The 14,404-nt window shown below is 44.5% G+C and overlaps 1 protein-coding gene across 1 annotated transcript; it reads right to left on the bottom strand.

The window, feature by feature from the left end:
• Window positions 1-6: 6 nt before the first annotated feature.
• On the bottom strand, window positions 7-3,070 carry LOC136476527 (tryptophan synthase beta chain 1-like). Its single transcript, XM_066474398.1, has 4 exons — window positions 2,291-3,070; window positions 1,384-1,740; window positions 771-1,213; window positions 7-689 (listed from the first exon to the last, which is right to left on the bottom strand). Exons 1-4 carry the CDS (start codon window positions 3,059-3,061, stop codon window positions 551-553), a joined length of 1,710 nt encoding a protein of 569 aa, XP_066330495.1. The 5' UTR covers window positions 3,062-3,070; the 3' UTR covers window positions 7-550.
• Between the last annotated feature and the right edge of the window lie 11,334 nt (window positions 3,071-14,404).

The raw sequence follows: 14,404 nt of genomic DNA, 5'->3' as shown, positions 1-14,404 counted from the left end.
GAGGCAGTTTCTCAATTGTTCAGGAAAAAAAATCTATAGATGCTGAACAGTCAACAATGTATCTAGTGTCACATCTGAGCATAAGAGTGTTCAAGACTTCAACATTGCGGTTGGTTATTTAAAAAATCACAAATCAGCATCAGCTCAAGAATAAGTCATATCTTAAACATTTGGCTTATCTACTGAGAAAAACCTAGGAGGCTAGGACTAAGTTATTGGCATTGCAGTATCCTGAACAGCTACATCAACAAAATATAACATTTAGTCATTTAAAGATAACATCCTGCTGAGCCAGCACGTTTGACATATTTTTCACATGTTTAAAACAATTTCAGGCACAAATTACCAAACAGTGCAGTTGATACTGATATAAGCACACAGTGGGGATTTGGACACGCATTCATTACTGCCCCTTTCCATCAAGAAAAAATCAGAATGTCCTTGTGTTATTCAGAAAAGTTACTAATTGATAACGATGTCAAGATGTTAAAAGCTTGACACCAATGCCAACAGCATTTTGTAGGTGCATTGGAACTCAACTTGTTAAAAATTAGTTCAACCAAAACAGAAGATGGAAAGAGAGCGAGGAACATACCATCCAGGCCTCCTGATCAGTCACACTGTCATATTCAGCACGTCCAATGTCCTTCAAAAAACTGTGCTCAGGTCCAACACCAGGGTAGTCCAGCCTATGATTCAAAAAATGGATAATTAGCCCACATGGCGGACAACAATATAGTCTTGTGAATGTAAACATAAAGAAAACCTACCCAGCACTGATGGAGTGGGGTTCAATAACTTGTCCATCATCATCCTGCAGCAAATAGCTCATAGATCCATGGAGAACTCCAACTTCGCCCTTTGTCAAAGTTGCCGCATGCTTGTCAGTGTCTACGCCATGACCAGCTGCCTCTACTCCAATCAGCCTCACATCTTGATCCTCAACAAACTCATGGAATAAGCCCATAGCGTTTGATCCACCACCGACGCAAGCAACCAACACATCCGGCTTGCCACCCCACTTGTCCATGGCCTGCCTCCGGGTCTCCTTGCCAATAACCTTATGGAACTCCCTCACCATCATTGGGTATGGGTGTGGACCAGCGACAGAGCCCAAAATGTAGTGTGTAGACTCCACATTAGTGACCCAGTCACGGATAGCCTCAGAAGTTGCGTCTTTCAGGGTTGCTGTACCAGAATGAACCGCCCTGACCTGTTTCAGCAAAAAGGAAGCAAGATACGATAAGAAAAATATTCACATATCTAACAAATTCCATGCTACTCAGGTACTAATACTGAATTTTTTTTCTGGATAAGTACTAGTGCCAAAAACAACTGCAGGTACAAGCTCAGAATAAGAAAAGAAAGAGGTTTCCACCATACCTCTGCACCGAGAAGCCTCATCCGGAAAACATTGAGCGCCTGCCTCTCCATATCTTGCGCACCCATGTAGATGATGCACTGCAGCCCAAAACGGGCGCACACGGTGGCGGTGGCGACACCGTGCTGACCAGCCCCTGTCTCAGCAATGATGCGCTGCTTCCCAAGTCGCTTGGCGAGCAAGGCCTGCGCCACGGCATTGTTGATCTTGTGGGCACCAGTGTGGTTAAGGTCCTCCCTCTTGAGGTAGATGAGCGGGCCTGTGCCATCGGCGCGCTTGTAGTGCTCCGTCAGGCGCTCCGCAAAGTAGAGGGGGCTCTCACGTCCAACATAGTCCTTGAGAATACCGTCAAGTTCTTTCTGTGGAAAGCATGAGGGGGAGGTCAGATGTAACTCTTATATAAATACCAAACATAATTGCAAGTATCTAAAAATTACAGTAATTCCTTGTCATTCAGGGATCACAGCATGATGATCATATTCCTCGTGGTTCACAGCATTTTGATCATATAAATAGTTTATTAAGAGTGATAGATTCTATGCTTTTTTTTGTTGGATGGAATCATCAGATGAAAAGGTGCACTTTTCCTGCCCACCTACATGAAAATCCTCTCAGATTAGCTCACTGTCCCGGACCAAAAACAGTGAAGCAGAGTCCTTTTCTCTACGGTATATGCAGCGCCTACACGGCGGGCTTGCATCGTGGAAAGGGAACACAAGAGCGGAATCAATCGAGAAATCAAACAACCCCATAAGACAATCTTTCCAGGCCAGCCCATAAGATGCGACATCTCCTATATAACCACATACATACGGAAATTAGGCATCCAAAATTACGCATCCAAATCCCCCGCTAATACAAGCAAACTAGTAGGAGTCCGATACAGAGGAGAGGCGGCGGTAGCGTTACCTGGAACTCGTCGTCGGTGGCGAGCGCGTGGAAGGCGTTCTCGAGCTCGGTGAGCGCGTGCATGAGCGTCTCGGGGACGTACTTCCCGCCGAACTTCCCGAACCTCCCCATGGCGTCGGGCCTCTGCAGCCCCGCGACGACCGAGGCGCCGTTCCCCATCTCCACCGCCGCGGCGGCGGGGGACGCCGCCTCCGCGGCGACCGCCTTCGCCGGCTGCATTGCGGCCGCGGCCACGGCACCCCTCCGCGGGCGGGCGGACGACGCCACCCGCAGCACCGCGCGCGGATGGGTCGTCGCGGCGGGGCCTGCGGCAGAGGAGGCGGCGCGGGTAGGGCTGCGAATGGCGGCGGCGGCGGCCATGGGAACAAATCGAGGGGAGGGGGAAGAGAGAGGCTGCTGCGTGGTGGTGTGGGGTGCGGGTACCCGCCGGGCGGGTATATAAACTGGTGGCTCTAGGACTTCCGGCAGGAGGGGTTGGTGGCTCCACCGGATGCGTCTGGACCCGGCGCATGGACCGGGCGCTGCTCCCGGCTTGGATAGCGTGAGCTGGTGCTGGCGGACCGGGTGCGGAGATGGGAGAGGAGGGTGGGGTCGACGGATCGCGCCGGGCCCACCGGATCGCGCAGGCGGACTGCGGGTAACGACAGCGTGAGAAGCCAGCCGCTCTCGTTGCTCTGCTTTGTTTTGTTTTCTCTTCTCGAGCTGGTTTTGCGCCGGGTCCAGTAGTCCAGCCTTCCAGGGGCATTTTAGGGACGGATTTATCCGGAACATCCGTGCGCACCGTCCGACGTGGAGCGCCCTGCGTCGCCCGCTCCGGCCACCGCGGCCTCGGAGACGCTCGCGGTGAGGTCGACGCCGGCGGTGGTCGTCCGTCTCTCTGTCCATGCGTTTGGGATCCTCAGGGTGAGAATGGCGAGAGGTCCTTTTCAGTTTTATCACGGCTCAATTTCTCCTATTTATTTCCCCTCTTTTTCCCTATATATATATTATATAATATAAATAATATATATTCAATGGTTGTTTTATACTACTATTTTATCTATCATATATAAAAAAATATATATATAGTGCAGTAGTGCTTATGAGTTTATAGAAGTTCTGAGAGGTGTTCTAAAAAGATTGAATATTTTAGATTAAGGTTTTTTTTGACAAAATGATGAGCACAAAAAGAAATATAGACCGGCAAAGTGGAATATTTTGTGCCAACCAAAGAGCAAGGTGGTTTAGGAATTCAAAATCTAGATTTACAAAATAAGTGTCTTTTGAGCAAATGGCTTTTCAAACTTTGCAATGAGGAGGTGAAAGGTCCTTGTTTGGTTTTGGTAATTGAGTGACAACCTAGGTGGACTAATTGTGTTTATGTGAGATATACAGGTGATTAGTCCACAGGTACATGTGTGTGAGCAACATATGCCATGAAGGTGAAAATTGCTTGGAAATGTTGCAAAGCTCACACATGTGATGATGAAGGAGCTTAAATGCACATGAGACATGACATTGAGTCATGTGATCAAGGTGGAGAAGATCGAGACAAGACTTGGCTTGATGGACCGGTTGCAAGCGTAAAGGGCAAGTCGAAGGCTTTGGAGTGATGGACCGCGTGGCGGTGAAGCTTGAGCAAGACTTGGCGCCGATGGACGATGCCAACGGTGAAGAGCAAGTAAAGTCAAGATCGATGAACCAATATGATCATGTGATGATATGAAGTGGATCATATCATTGTTGATCATGTTGGTGCATGTGTTGCATCGACATTGGAGGAGATGGAATGGAATACGCAAGGCAAAGGTATAACCTAGGGCATTTCATTTCACCGGTCATAGGTGTGTAGAGAAGTTTATGACCGGGCTTAGGATAGATGGCCGTACTATCAAGAGGGGCAAACTTGTTTGCATATCGGTCATCTAGTGCCACTCGAGTGATCTAACTTTGCATTGTCGCTAGGATCGAGTGGCGTGGCAAGTTGAGTGACTAACATCCTTTGGGAAATGAGTGTGAAAAGCTAACATACATACACATAGTGGTGTACACTTAGTGGTGTTAGCCTATTTTCTATTGCGCCGGATGCAAATTCTTGTGGTTAGCTCATTGGAGCAAGGGTGAAGAAGTTAGAAGTGAAAACAAGTTGATCGCGAAGATGCTGGCGTCGGTCAACTGACCAGACGCTGGATCTGAATGCACCGGACGCTGGTAGGCTGCGTCCGGTCAGGCTGACGTACGATGACGCAGAAGTTGGAGTGTGACCGGACGCTGGCTGCGTCCGATCAAGTGTGACCGGACGCGTCCGGTTGAGGTCGGTACCTTACTGAAAACGACAGACGCTGGGGGTTCAGCGTCCGGTCAGTTGAAAGCTGCTGCGTCCGGTCAAGTCAAGTGACCGTTGGAACCGGGACACGTAGCCGTCTGCGAGCGACCGGACGCTGAGGTCCAGCGTCCGGTCAACACGACCGGAGCGTCCAGTCGGCCCGACCGTTGCCTAGTAAAGGGGTAACGGCTAGTTTAGCCCTTGGGGCTACAAATAGAAGTGGCCTTCGGCCATGGCTGGTGTGGAGCACCTTGGGGGACTTTATGTCCATGCTTGAGAGTGCTTAGGAGCCCTCCATCTCACACATACTTGATAGCGATCATCCGATTATGTGAGTGAGCGATTCTAGTGCGATTGCATCATGAGGTTGCATCGAGTGGCACTAGGTGATCGAGTTGTAAGCCGATGGTGCTTGTTACTCTTGGAGGTTGCCACCTCCTAGACGGCTTGGTGGTGGTCTCCGTCGAAGCGTGCAAGAAGCTTATGCGACGCTCCGGAGAAGTGCTTGTGAGGGGCATTGTGCTCGCCCCGCGGGAGCCGCGAAGAGCAACTATAGTAAAGCGTGTCATTGAGCTACCCTCACTCAAGGGGTAGGTTCTTGCGGCGCCCGACGTGCGGGCTTAGCGGGTGATGCTAATTAGCCGCTGAACCACCAAGTGAGCGGTCGACACAATGGGGACTAGCGTGTTGGCAAACACGTGAACCTCGGAAGAAAAATCATCGTGTCAACCTTATTCTTCCCGTTGGTTTGCATCCCCGTTACACAAGCTTACAATTACTTTTATACATATTAAGCTTGTATAGCTTGCTAATTACCTTCTTACTTGTGTAGCATAGAAGTAGCTCCCTTGCGTGGCTAATTTGGTTTTAGTAACCTTGTTAGTCATATTGCTTAGTTTGTGTAGCTAAGTATTTGCGCTCTCTAATTAGGCATTGGTTGCCTTGTTATTGAGCATTGCTAGCTTAGTTAGCTTTGTGTTTTTGCTTACTAGCATGTGTAGGAGCTCCCTTGTTGCTTAAAGTACTAGTGGCATAGGTTTGTGTAACCTTGCTCCTAGAATTATTTAGGAGAGCTCTAGCTAGCTCGGCACCTTAGTTGCATAATTAGTATCTTTGCAAGGTGCTAGAGAACATAGATAGAGGGGTGTAGTCTTGGCTAGACCGATAGTTTTAATTCCGCATTTGTATCGGTTAGCCGACGCGATTAAGTTTTAGAAAAGACTATTCACCCCCCCTCTAGTCGCCATCTCGACCCTTCAGGAGGGCACTTGGCAGGAGTTAATATGGAACAGGTACCTAAAGAACGAGACTCTAAGTCAAATTAAAAAGAAAAATGTGTTTTCTCATTTTTGGAATGGTTCGTTGGGAGTCAATGTTTTCTTAAGCCTGGGGAAGTTAAAACTCACTCGAACTCAAATTAGATTTTGGGAAGATAAATGGTTGGGCTCCAAAGCCTTGAAAATCCAATACCTGAATTTATTTAATATAGTGCGCAAGAAACAAGCAACAATGGCTGATGTTCTTAATTCCACCCCTCTCAATGTGTCTTTTATAAGGGCGCTAGTTGGGAACAAGCTGTTGGAATGGCGAAGTATAGTTGCGAGAGTTGCTTTTATTAACTTAAATGAGGGTCATGATACTTTTATCTGGAACTTAAATAATGGCATAAATACCTAGTCAATAACAAATTAAGGTTACCCAGGAAATTTGATATATGAAAGTGCCCCTGAACATTAAGATTTTTCTTTGGTTCTTAGAGAAGGGGGTGATACTGACAAAAGACAATCTTGCTAAAAGAAATTAAAATGGTAGTAAGGCTTCTTGTTTTTAGCACATCTAAAACTATCCAACACTTGTTTTTTATTGCCATTATGTCAGTTTTCTTCAGTGTGCTGTGCTTGTTTTGTTTGGCATTAATCCTCTAAGAAACACGAACCATCTTTTCAACAGTTGGTCGAAGCTAAGAGGTTCCAATCATAATCATTTTTTATTGACTGGAGCTACGTCGTTTTGTTGTGTAATTTGGATCACAACGAATGATGTGGTTTTTTATAAAGGTCACCCAAAAACTTTTTTTGCAGGTTCTTTTCAGGGGACACACTGGTTACGACTTTGGGCTCTCTATTGCAGCGCTAGGATGACGACAAGGAACGGATTCTTGACGCTTACAAGCTAGTAGAATTGAGAGCCCAGGAGTTCTTCGCATCGCATGGATGGTCCTTTATGTACCGTCTTAAACTATAGTCCTGAACCTGTAATAAGTTTTAATTATGGGTGTGCTGCTGTAATAAGTTTGAACTGATGCTTCTTCTTCTTAGAAGAAGGCTGAAGCCAAAAAAATTTCCATTATCTAAAAAATGAGTTTACGGAGGTTATAGGATCATTGATGATTCATGTGTGAAAACCACACAACCAAACAGGATCTCTCAAAAAAAAGGCTATGTTGGTTTCGCTGAAATTTAGCTTACATTGATGCTTATGCTAGAGGAAAACACTATTTGTTGGATGAAAAATACTGCTGAAATAGTGCTGAAGAACATGGCGAAAATCTCAATTGCCTCTAAAAAAATCCCAGGTGCCCTAAAAATCCAAAACAACACTTAACATTAATAATTTCTGAAAATCATGGCAGCAAATAGGCACGTGAGATTTCACAAAAGCCTTGTCGTCATTGTTTATGGATCAAGTCAACACGACGGCGTGGTCGACGCTTGAGTTGAGAGGTGCTTCATTCACTTGGTGTGACAGTGAAATAGTTAAAGGTCCTTGTTTTTCCTGGTGTAGCAGCAGCCTACAGTGTAGAGATGCAAGCGAGTTAGCTCGTGAACCTGTATATATATGTTTAAATTTGTAGGTTATTATGAACAACCTACAAAAATTAAGTCTATATAGAAAAATCTGTAGGCTAGTCTACTTACATCCTTACGGCTACTCGATTAGCAAGGGCCTGTTTGGTAGGGCTTCTCTCCGGCTTCGGCTTCGGTTCTGGCTCCTCCAGAGAAGCTCTACCAAACGTTTTTGCTAGAGGGGTTATTTTTCAGTAAAAATCAGAGGATCTGGAGTCATTTTGGAGAAGCCACAAATTATGGCTCCTCCAAAACGACTCTGGCTCCTTCGGAGGAGCCCCTTCGGACCAAACACCCCCTAATTCTACACGGATGAAATTGAAACCGGCATTTGTCATTGATTCCTGAAATTTTAGGTAGCAAATTCTCATGTAACATTTTCATATACTTTTTGTTATTATCGTTTACGGCTCAAGAGGTACGTCAGAGGGATGGGTCCACTTGGATTCGACAGCGAAATAGTGAAAGGTTCTTTCTATGTTTGGCCTGGTTTAGTTCCACCCCAAAATCCAAAAAGTTGCTACAGTACCTGTCACATCGAATGTTTGCGGCTCGTGCATGGAGCATTAAATGTAGACGAAAAGAAAAACTAATTACACAGTTTGGTGGGAAATTGCGAGACGAACGTTTTAAGCCTAATTAGTCAATGTTTGGACACTATTTACCAAATAAAAACGAAGGTGCTACAGTAGTCCTAAAATCCAAATTTCGCGAACTAAACAAGGCCTTTGTTTTATATGATGGGTTACTGAGGCTGGGGATATATATATGCAGTGGCGGAGCCTGGTGGGAAGCGATGCTGGGCATTTTCCCCCTTGGTCTGCCTTCACGCTCCGCCACTGGATGTATGTATGTTATCCACATGTATGAGATGCCATAGAAGACGCTGTATGTGATTTTATACACATACAAGACGTTGTATATGTGTATAGTGGCTTCAATTTTGTGCAAGTGTGGTCACACAACAGTTGTTGTACCTTTACGCTATACACACATTCTAGTTTTTTAATAAATTTATTTGAAGATATAAATGTTGCACGTATTTTTTATCAATCATGTCAAACTTGCGGTACGCACACCAACGGTGACAATTATTTAGGGACGAAGGGAGTAGGATTAGGAGTTTGGTTAATTAATTTGGACGTTGATGTGAAATTGAAAGGCCGGCAAAAGTCTAGTATATCATCTGCTCCACACTACTGAAAAGATTGGTCGTTGAATAAATGAAAGTGACATGGCAATTGGCTCTATATGTGCCACGCGCTGACACGATCTCTTGCGCTACACACGGGTCCTGTTCGTTTCGTCGAAAAGTTAGGCTGCTGTTCACTAATTTATTACGAGAGAAAAATATTATACCATGTTAATAAGTCAGCTAGTACAAGCGAACGGGGCTATGTCCGTGGTCGTCGGCTTCCTACCGCCTGCACTTGACATTTCCTGGCAGCTGCAGAGACTGCAGTACGTGTGGGTTCTAGTTTCTACGGCTATCAGAGACGCGCGCGCACCGGTTCTTCCACGGCACCCGGCCGCGCCCCTCGCTCGCTAGTCACGGTCGCGCAAATCCATTGGTGTTTGCCTGTTTGGGTTGGTGATCATCAGTCAACCGCGTACACCTGTAGCTCCTATGCCGGCCGGCCCTTTTTGAGATGGACGCGCGAAGATGAAAACATGCAGCGCTCGCAACGCCGTTGTGCCTACGCTGCTTGCTCTGTGTTCGCCGGCCTTCAGGTGATCAGGTCAATCACAATCACAATCAGGCTGTAAATAGCTAGTCAGCAGGTGAAAGAATTCACGTTTCAGCATCAGCACCATTGCTTCAATTTGTTTGGTTCCTCCTCCATCACTTTGGGTCTTTGGCAGGCAGGCTTCGTATTCCTACCTACCTAAGAGCAAGTATTATGGAGCCAGCAAGGCCGGCGGGGAGCACAGTCACGTCAGAAAAATCACTGCTGGCGGAGAGAGAAAAGGAGAGAGAGAGTGGAGCGGGCGGCTAGCTAAACGTCGACTGAAAGCCGGCGGATGCGCGCGCATGCAGCTTCATTGGCTGCGCTACTGCTGCACTCACCGTTGGTTAGCTGCATGTGTTGTGTCAATGCTGCTGCTGCATTAAATGTTGTCCACGCTGGCGTTTATCCAGCCGGTAGCCGGCTGAACCATAATACTTGCTCTAAGTGCCTGGCCATCCAGGTTATTACCAACACAGTAATCATGCATGGGGACAGGCGCCGTAGCCCGGCAAGCACCACTACCAACTTCCTATAGTATATACAAATCTTCATCCACGTGCGTTTATAGCGTTGCGGGCTCAACGCAACTCAAGTAAAAGTGATCCACAGCGTTTCAAAAAGAAAAAGAAAAAAAAGTGATCCACAGGCCCCGGACCCGGACGACGCAATTTTGGCTTTACTAAAACATCTTTTAGAGACAATGACTGAATAAAAGGGCCATCTCGATGATGACAACTTAAAGCCTCGAGAGGGAATTGACAAACACGTCCCGTTGTCCTTCTTGACGAGAGATTAATATCTACTTCTGTTTTGTATTGTGCGACATTTCCTGTGGGCTGTGGCTTCCTTCTTGTGCCAGGACAAGTCTGGTGCTACAGCCCACTCGCTTCTCTAACCTGTTAGCCGGCCCAGCCTATACTCCATGAGGTCCATGACACGCTCCCGCGCTGTTGTCTAATAGAGTTGACCGTGGCAATGAACTTTGCTCTTTGTATCCTCACACTATCCTCGATTCCTCGTCAGTAGACGGGTCTTTAATTTGGTGCCGTCAAAGCAGAGATAGATTAGGGCCTTGTTTAGTTGGCGAAATTTTTTGAGAAACGGTACTGTAGCACTTTCGTTGTTATTTGGCAATTAATGTCCAATCATAGTATAATTAGGCTTAAAAGATTCGTCTCGTGAATTTCGTCTAAACTATGTAATTAGTTTTATTTTTTATTTATATTTAATACTTCATGTATGCGTCCAAAGATTCGATGTGACGGGAAATCTTGAAAAATTTTGGAAACTAAACAGGCACTAGGATAGTCTGTCCAGAGCTTGGTCCAGATTCAAGACAACAATGCTTGTCCTTGTAGCCTCTTTCAGCGAAAGCAGAGACAATAAAAGTGGTTGAATTTCCTGTGACAAGGATGATAAATACCCTGTTCATTGATTATTTACTGCTGGCTGGTTTGATGTGAGAGAAAAATACCATTTTAGTTTATAATTCACGATCGTATACGAACAAACGAACAAGTTAAAAAATAATAAGATTTTTTATAGCTCACAGGCATTTGATTTCAAGGACACGTTTGGATCGCAGCATGGGGCATAGCTCATAGACATTCGATTTCGAGCGCCTGGATCCAGATGCGAATGCCTAGGGAAGCGCCCCAGACTAGGGCTGCATTCAAACTCGTCCTCCGTGATATTGCAACCTGGCAACCCACAAACCAACCCAACAAAGAGAGGAGACACAAACAAGTGTTTTTTTAATACTTCGTTCGTTTCAAATTATTATAAGTAACTTTGACTTTTTTTATTCGTCTATTTTGCTATGTATCTGGACATATGAAAAAGATCCTCGGGGGGATCCTCCCTGTGGAAAAAGAGACCCCCTCCCGTGGGTGCGTCAATAAGCAGCCTGTTCGCTTGGTTGTATTCGGCTTATAAACTATGGCTTATCAGCCAACGAATAGTATTTTTCTCTTACACTAAATCAACCAATAGTACTTTTAATCATGGCTTATAAGCCAAACAAGCCCAAACAAACAGGACGAAGGCCGCTTTGTTGCTCCAACTTCCACCGCTTGGCCGCATTGTCCTCCATATGCCGCTACTGCAGGGAGGTAAGCAACAAATACAAAACAAATCACGAGTTCTACTGCAATAGGATAAGAACATAGGTGCTGTTTGGTTCAATGGTGGGTGTGGAAATGGTAATGGGATTACCTGCGGCGCTAACTATTACAAGGGAATTAAAAATGTTACTTGTTTGGTTCGGGAGTGCTTATTTCCATTTCCGTTAAGGCCCATTTGGATCCTTTGAATTAAATTTATTTTAATAATAATTATTTAGACACATATTATTTAAGCTAATATGATTATAAATGGATTATATTTGTATATTATTGTTGGCTATGCACGATAGATACTTATGTGTTGTATTTCTACTGTAGGAGATCGAGTTGAAGAGTGTGTTATAAGTTGTAAAATAGAAACATAGATGATCTATAGAATCAATTTCCTTCTCTCGCACTATAAATTTGAGATAAGTTTATATGTGAACTTTGAAAAATAGTGAAATGTTAAATTCCAAGCCAAATAGTCTAATTTATTAAGTAGATTTTAATTCCTCCAAATAAAACACCCTATGAATTTGAGATAGGTTTATATGTGAACTTTGAAAAATAGTGAAATATTAAATTCCAAGCTAAATAATCTAATTTATTAAGTAGATTTTAATTCCTCCAAATAAAAGGATCCAAATTGCCCTTACATCTTTTGGTTGGAAATAAACAAAACCATGCGATCCACGTAGACAACGAAGACATATTGTATTCTATGCTAGTGCCGAACACAAAACAAATATTTGAACAAATAGAACTGTCAGTGATGTGATGCCAGCTGATGAACAGTGAGCTATATGCTCCCATGCCCTCCTAGGGTAGAGCATCAGTGATGTGATGCCAGCTGATGAACAGTGAGCTATATGCTCCCATGCCCTCCTAGGTAGAGCATCGGTGCATCCGATGCCTAACCCTAGCCAGGGTATGCTTACACATAGCATATGGTCCGATAGTCACCATCGGCCCTGCAGTGTTTTGGTTTTTTTCTCCTTAGTCTATGTCACATCAAATATTTTACACTAATTTAAAATACTAAATATAGACTATTTATAAAACTAATTGCACATATATGTCCTAAAGAAGGGAAACCGATTGGTGGAGGCTATGGTGTTAGAGGAGTTCTTCAACAAGTTTGGGTGATGTTTTAAAAATTGGATCGATCCTAAATTATTTTTATGTCTTTGATATGTATGGATTCTTAATGATTTGTATCACCATATACAGTGGAGTGTGATGCAAGTGTCATTGATTTGTACTAAAACAGATATATTCATTTATCCGTGAATGTTCGTAGGCTGGAATATTTGTATTCCTTAATTAAAAAAGGAAAATTTATTGTTTGTCTGACTGGCGTAGTGAGCATATTTGGAAATGCACGAGTACGTTTTGCAGAAATTTCAGAGTGGGTGCAAGTGTCATTGATTATTAAAAAAGTAAGCCACTCAAATATGCCATTCAACAACTGAGATACATTCATCACCAACGTAGGCACTTCTTCCCATTGACACAGCTGGGATCTATCATTGAGATTTGGGAGGTTGTTTCTACTTCTAACAATAATTCAAACAAACCATATACACAGATACTCCCTCCATCCTGAAACATATGAATTAAATTTGTCTTAAGTCGAACTAGTCTAACTTTGATTATGTTTGTCGAAAAGGAAAATAATAATTACGGAATCAATTGAGTTTTATTAGATATGTATACTATGAAATGGATTTCCATGATTTACCTCTTCAATACACTAGATGTTAATACTCTTTTCTTTTTCTAAAAAAAATATAATGGTTTAACTTAGAGGACAACTGAAAATTCATTTTATTTTAGGGCAGAGGGAGTAGGTCCTATGATTTTTTATCCTCTAGGAAACTAAATAAAGGAACAAACATTATCTTGATTCTTCCACTCAAAAATAGGTCGTCGGAGCTTTCATTCAATAATTAATGATGATACTCAATCATGGTACTATAGGATAGTTTCCATACTCAATCATGGTACTATATATATGGACACTACATAAAAACTATATTCCCAATAAATAATTTCTACAAATTAAATTTACATTCTATCATCTATATTCTCTCTCCTATCAGATTATCTATCTATGACACATCTTTGAAAGGGGCCTGTTCGCTTGAACTTATCAGCCGGCTTATCGGTTAGAATCTACAGTATTTTCTCTCACAAAAAATCAGCTTCAGCCAAGCCGGTTTTAATACCAGCCGACATAGTGTCTTGTATATATACAAATAGCCATTTTCTTATACGTCCTCATTAATTCCAATGCCATATATATATCAGGCACACTTGGCATCCTAACTAATGCCAATGAAACAAACCATTGGGACTGCTCTTATATTGACACTAAGAGAGAGAGAGACAGGCTACCTTCCTCCAGATAGCCTTGTAATGGTAGTAGCCACCGAGGGGGGTGTTTCAAGGACTAGACTAGTATGTGTAATAGCAAGATAATCTGGCGAAAACTCCGTCGAGGTACTGCATGACGAGGCGCATGCCAGGCCTTGCGGCGGGCAGCGGGTGTGAGCACAACAAGCCAAGCTTGAGCATTAGCTCCGCCTCAGCGCAGCATCATAATCTTCCAAGTTCCAACCTTGGGTCCATGGTGTCGACGATAGAGCCAGAGGACGCCCATACCTGGCGCACCCAGTCGACGAGCACCAGCAGCAGCAGCTCGCCGCGGCATCGGCCGCCTCCCGCAGGCAACCTCCAGGACGAAAGCGCCGAAGAAATTGATTTGTTTTCTCTGGCCACGCGTCGACCATCTAGCCAGGGGGCGCACGGTGGCTCCATGGACCCATCGCCCACCCCATTTCCCTCCCCCCCCCCCCCCCCCCCCCCCCCCCCCCCCCCCCCCCTTTCATTACCATCACCAGACTCCGCTAAATCGTGGATGGCTTGCATATTTACAGGTAACGGGAGAGGGCCAGTCCAAGTATTTGATGATCTGCCTTTAGTAGCGACTGTAGTAGCCAGAGCCCAGAGAAATGGTATCAGCCTAAACGGAGAGCGAAATGGTACCAGCCTAAACCGTGAAGGAGTGGATTAAAACCTGCCATGTGTAACATTAACATGCTGCTGTTTGGAACACCTTATACAAC

Source organism: Miscanthus floridulus, chromosome 8 (genome assembly GCF_019320115.1).
Source record: "Miscanthus floridulus cultivar M001 chromosome 8, ASM1932011v1, whole genome shotgun sequence".
Classification (NCBI taxonomy): domain Eukaryota; kingdom Viridiplantae; phylum Streptophyta; class Magnoliopsida; order Poales; family Poaceae; genus Miscanthus; species Miscanthus floridulus.
This window is presented reverse-complemented; position numbering and strand designations above follow the sequence as displayed.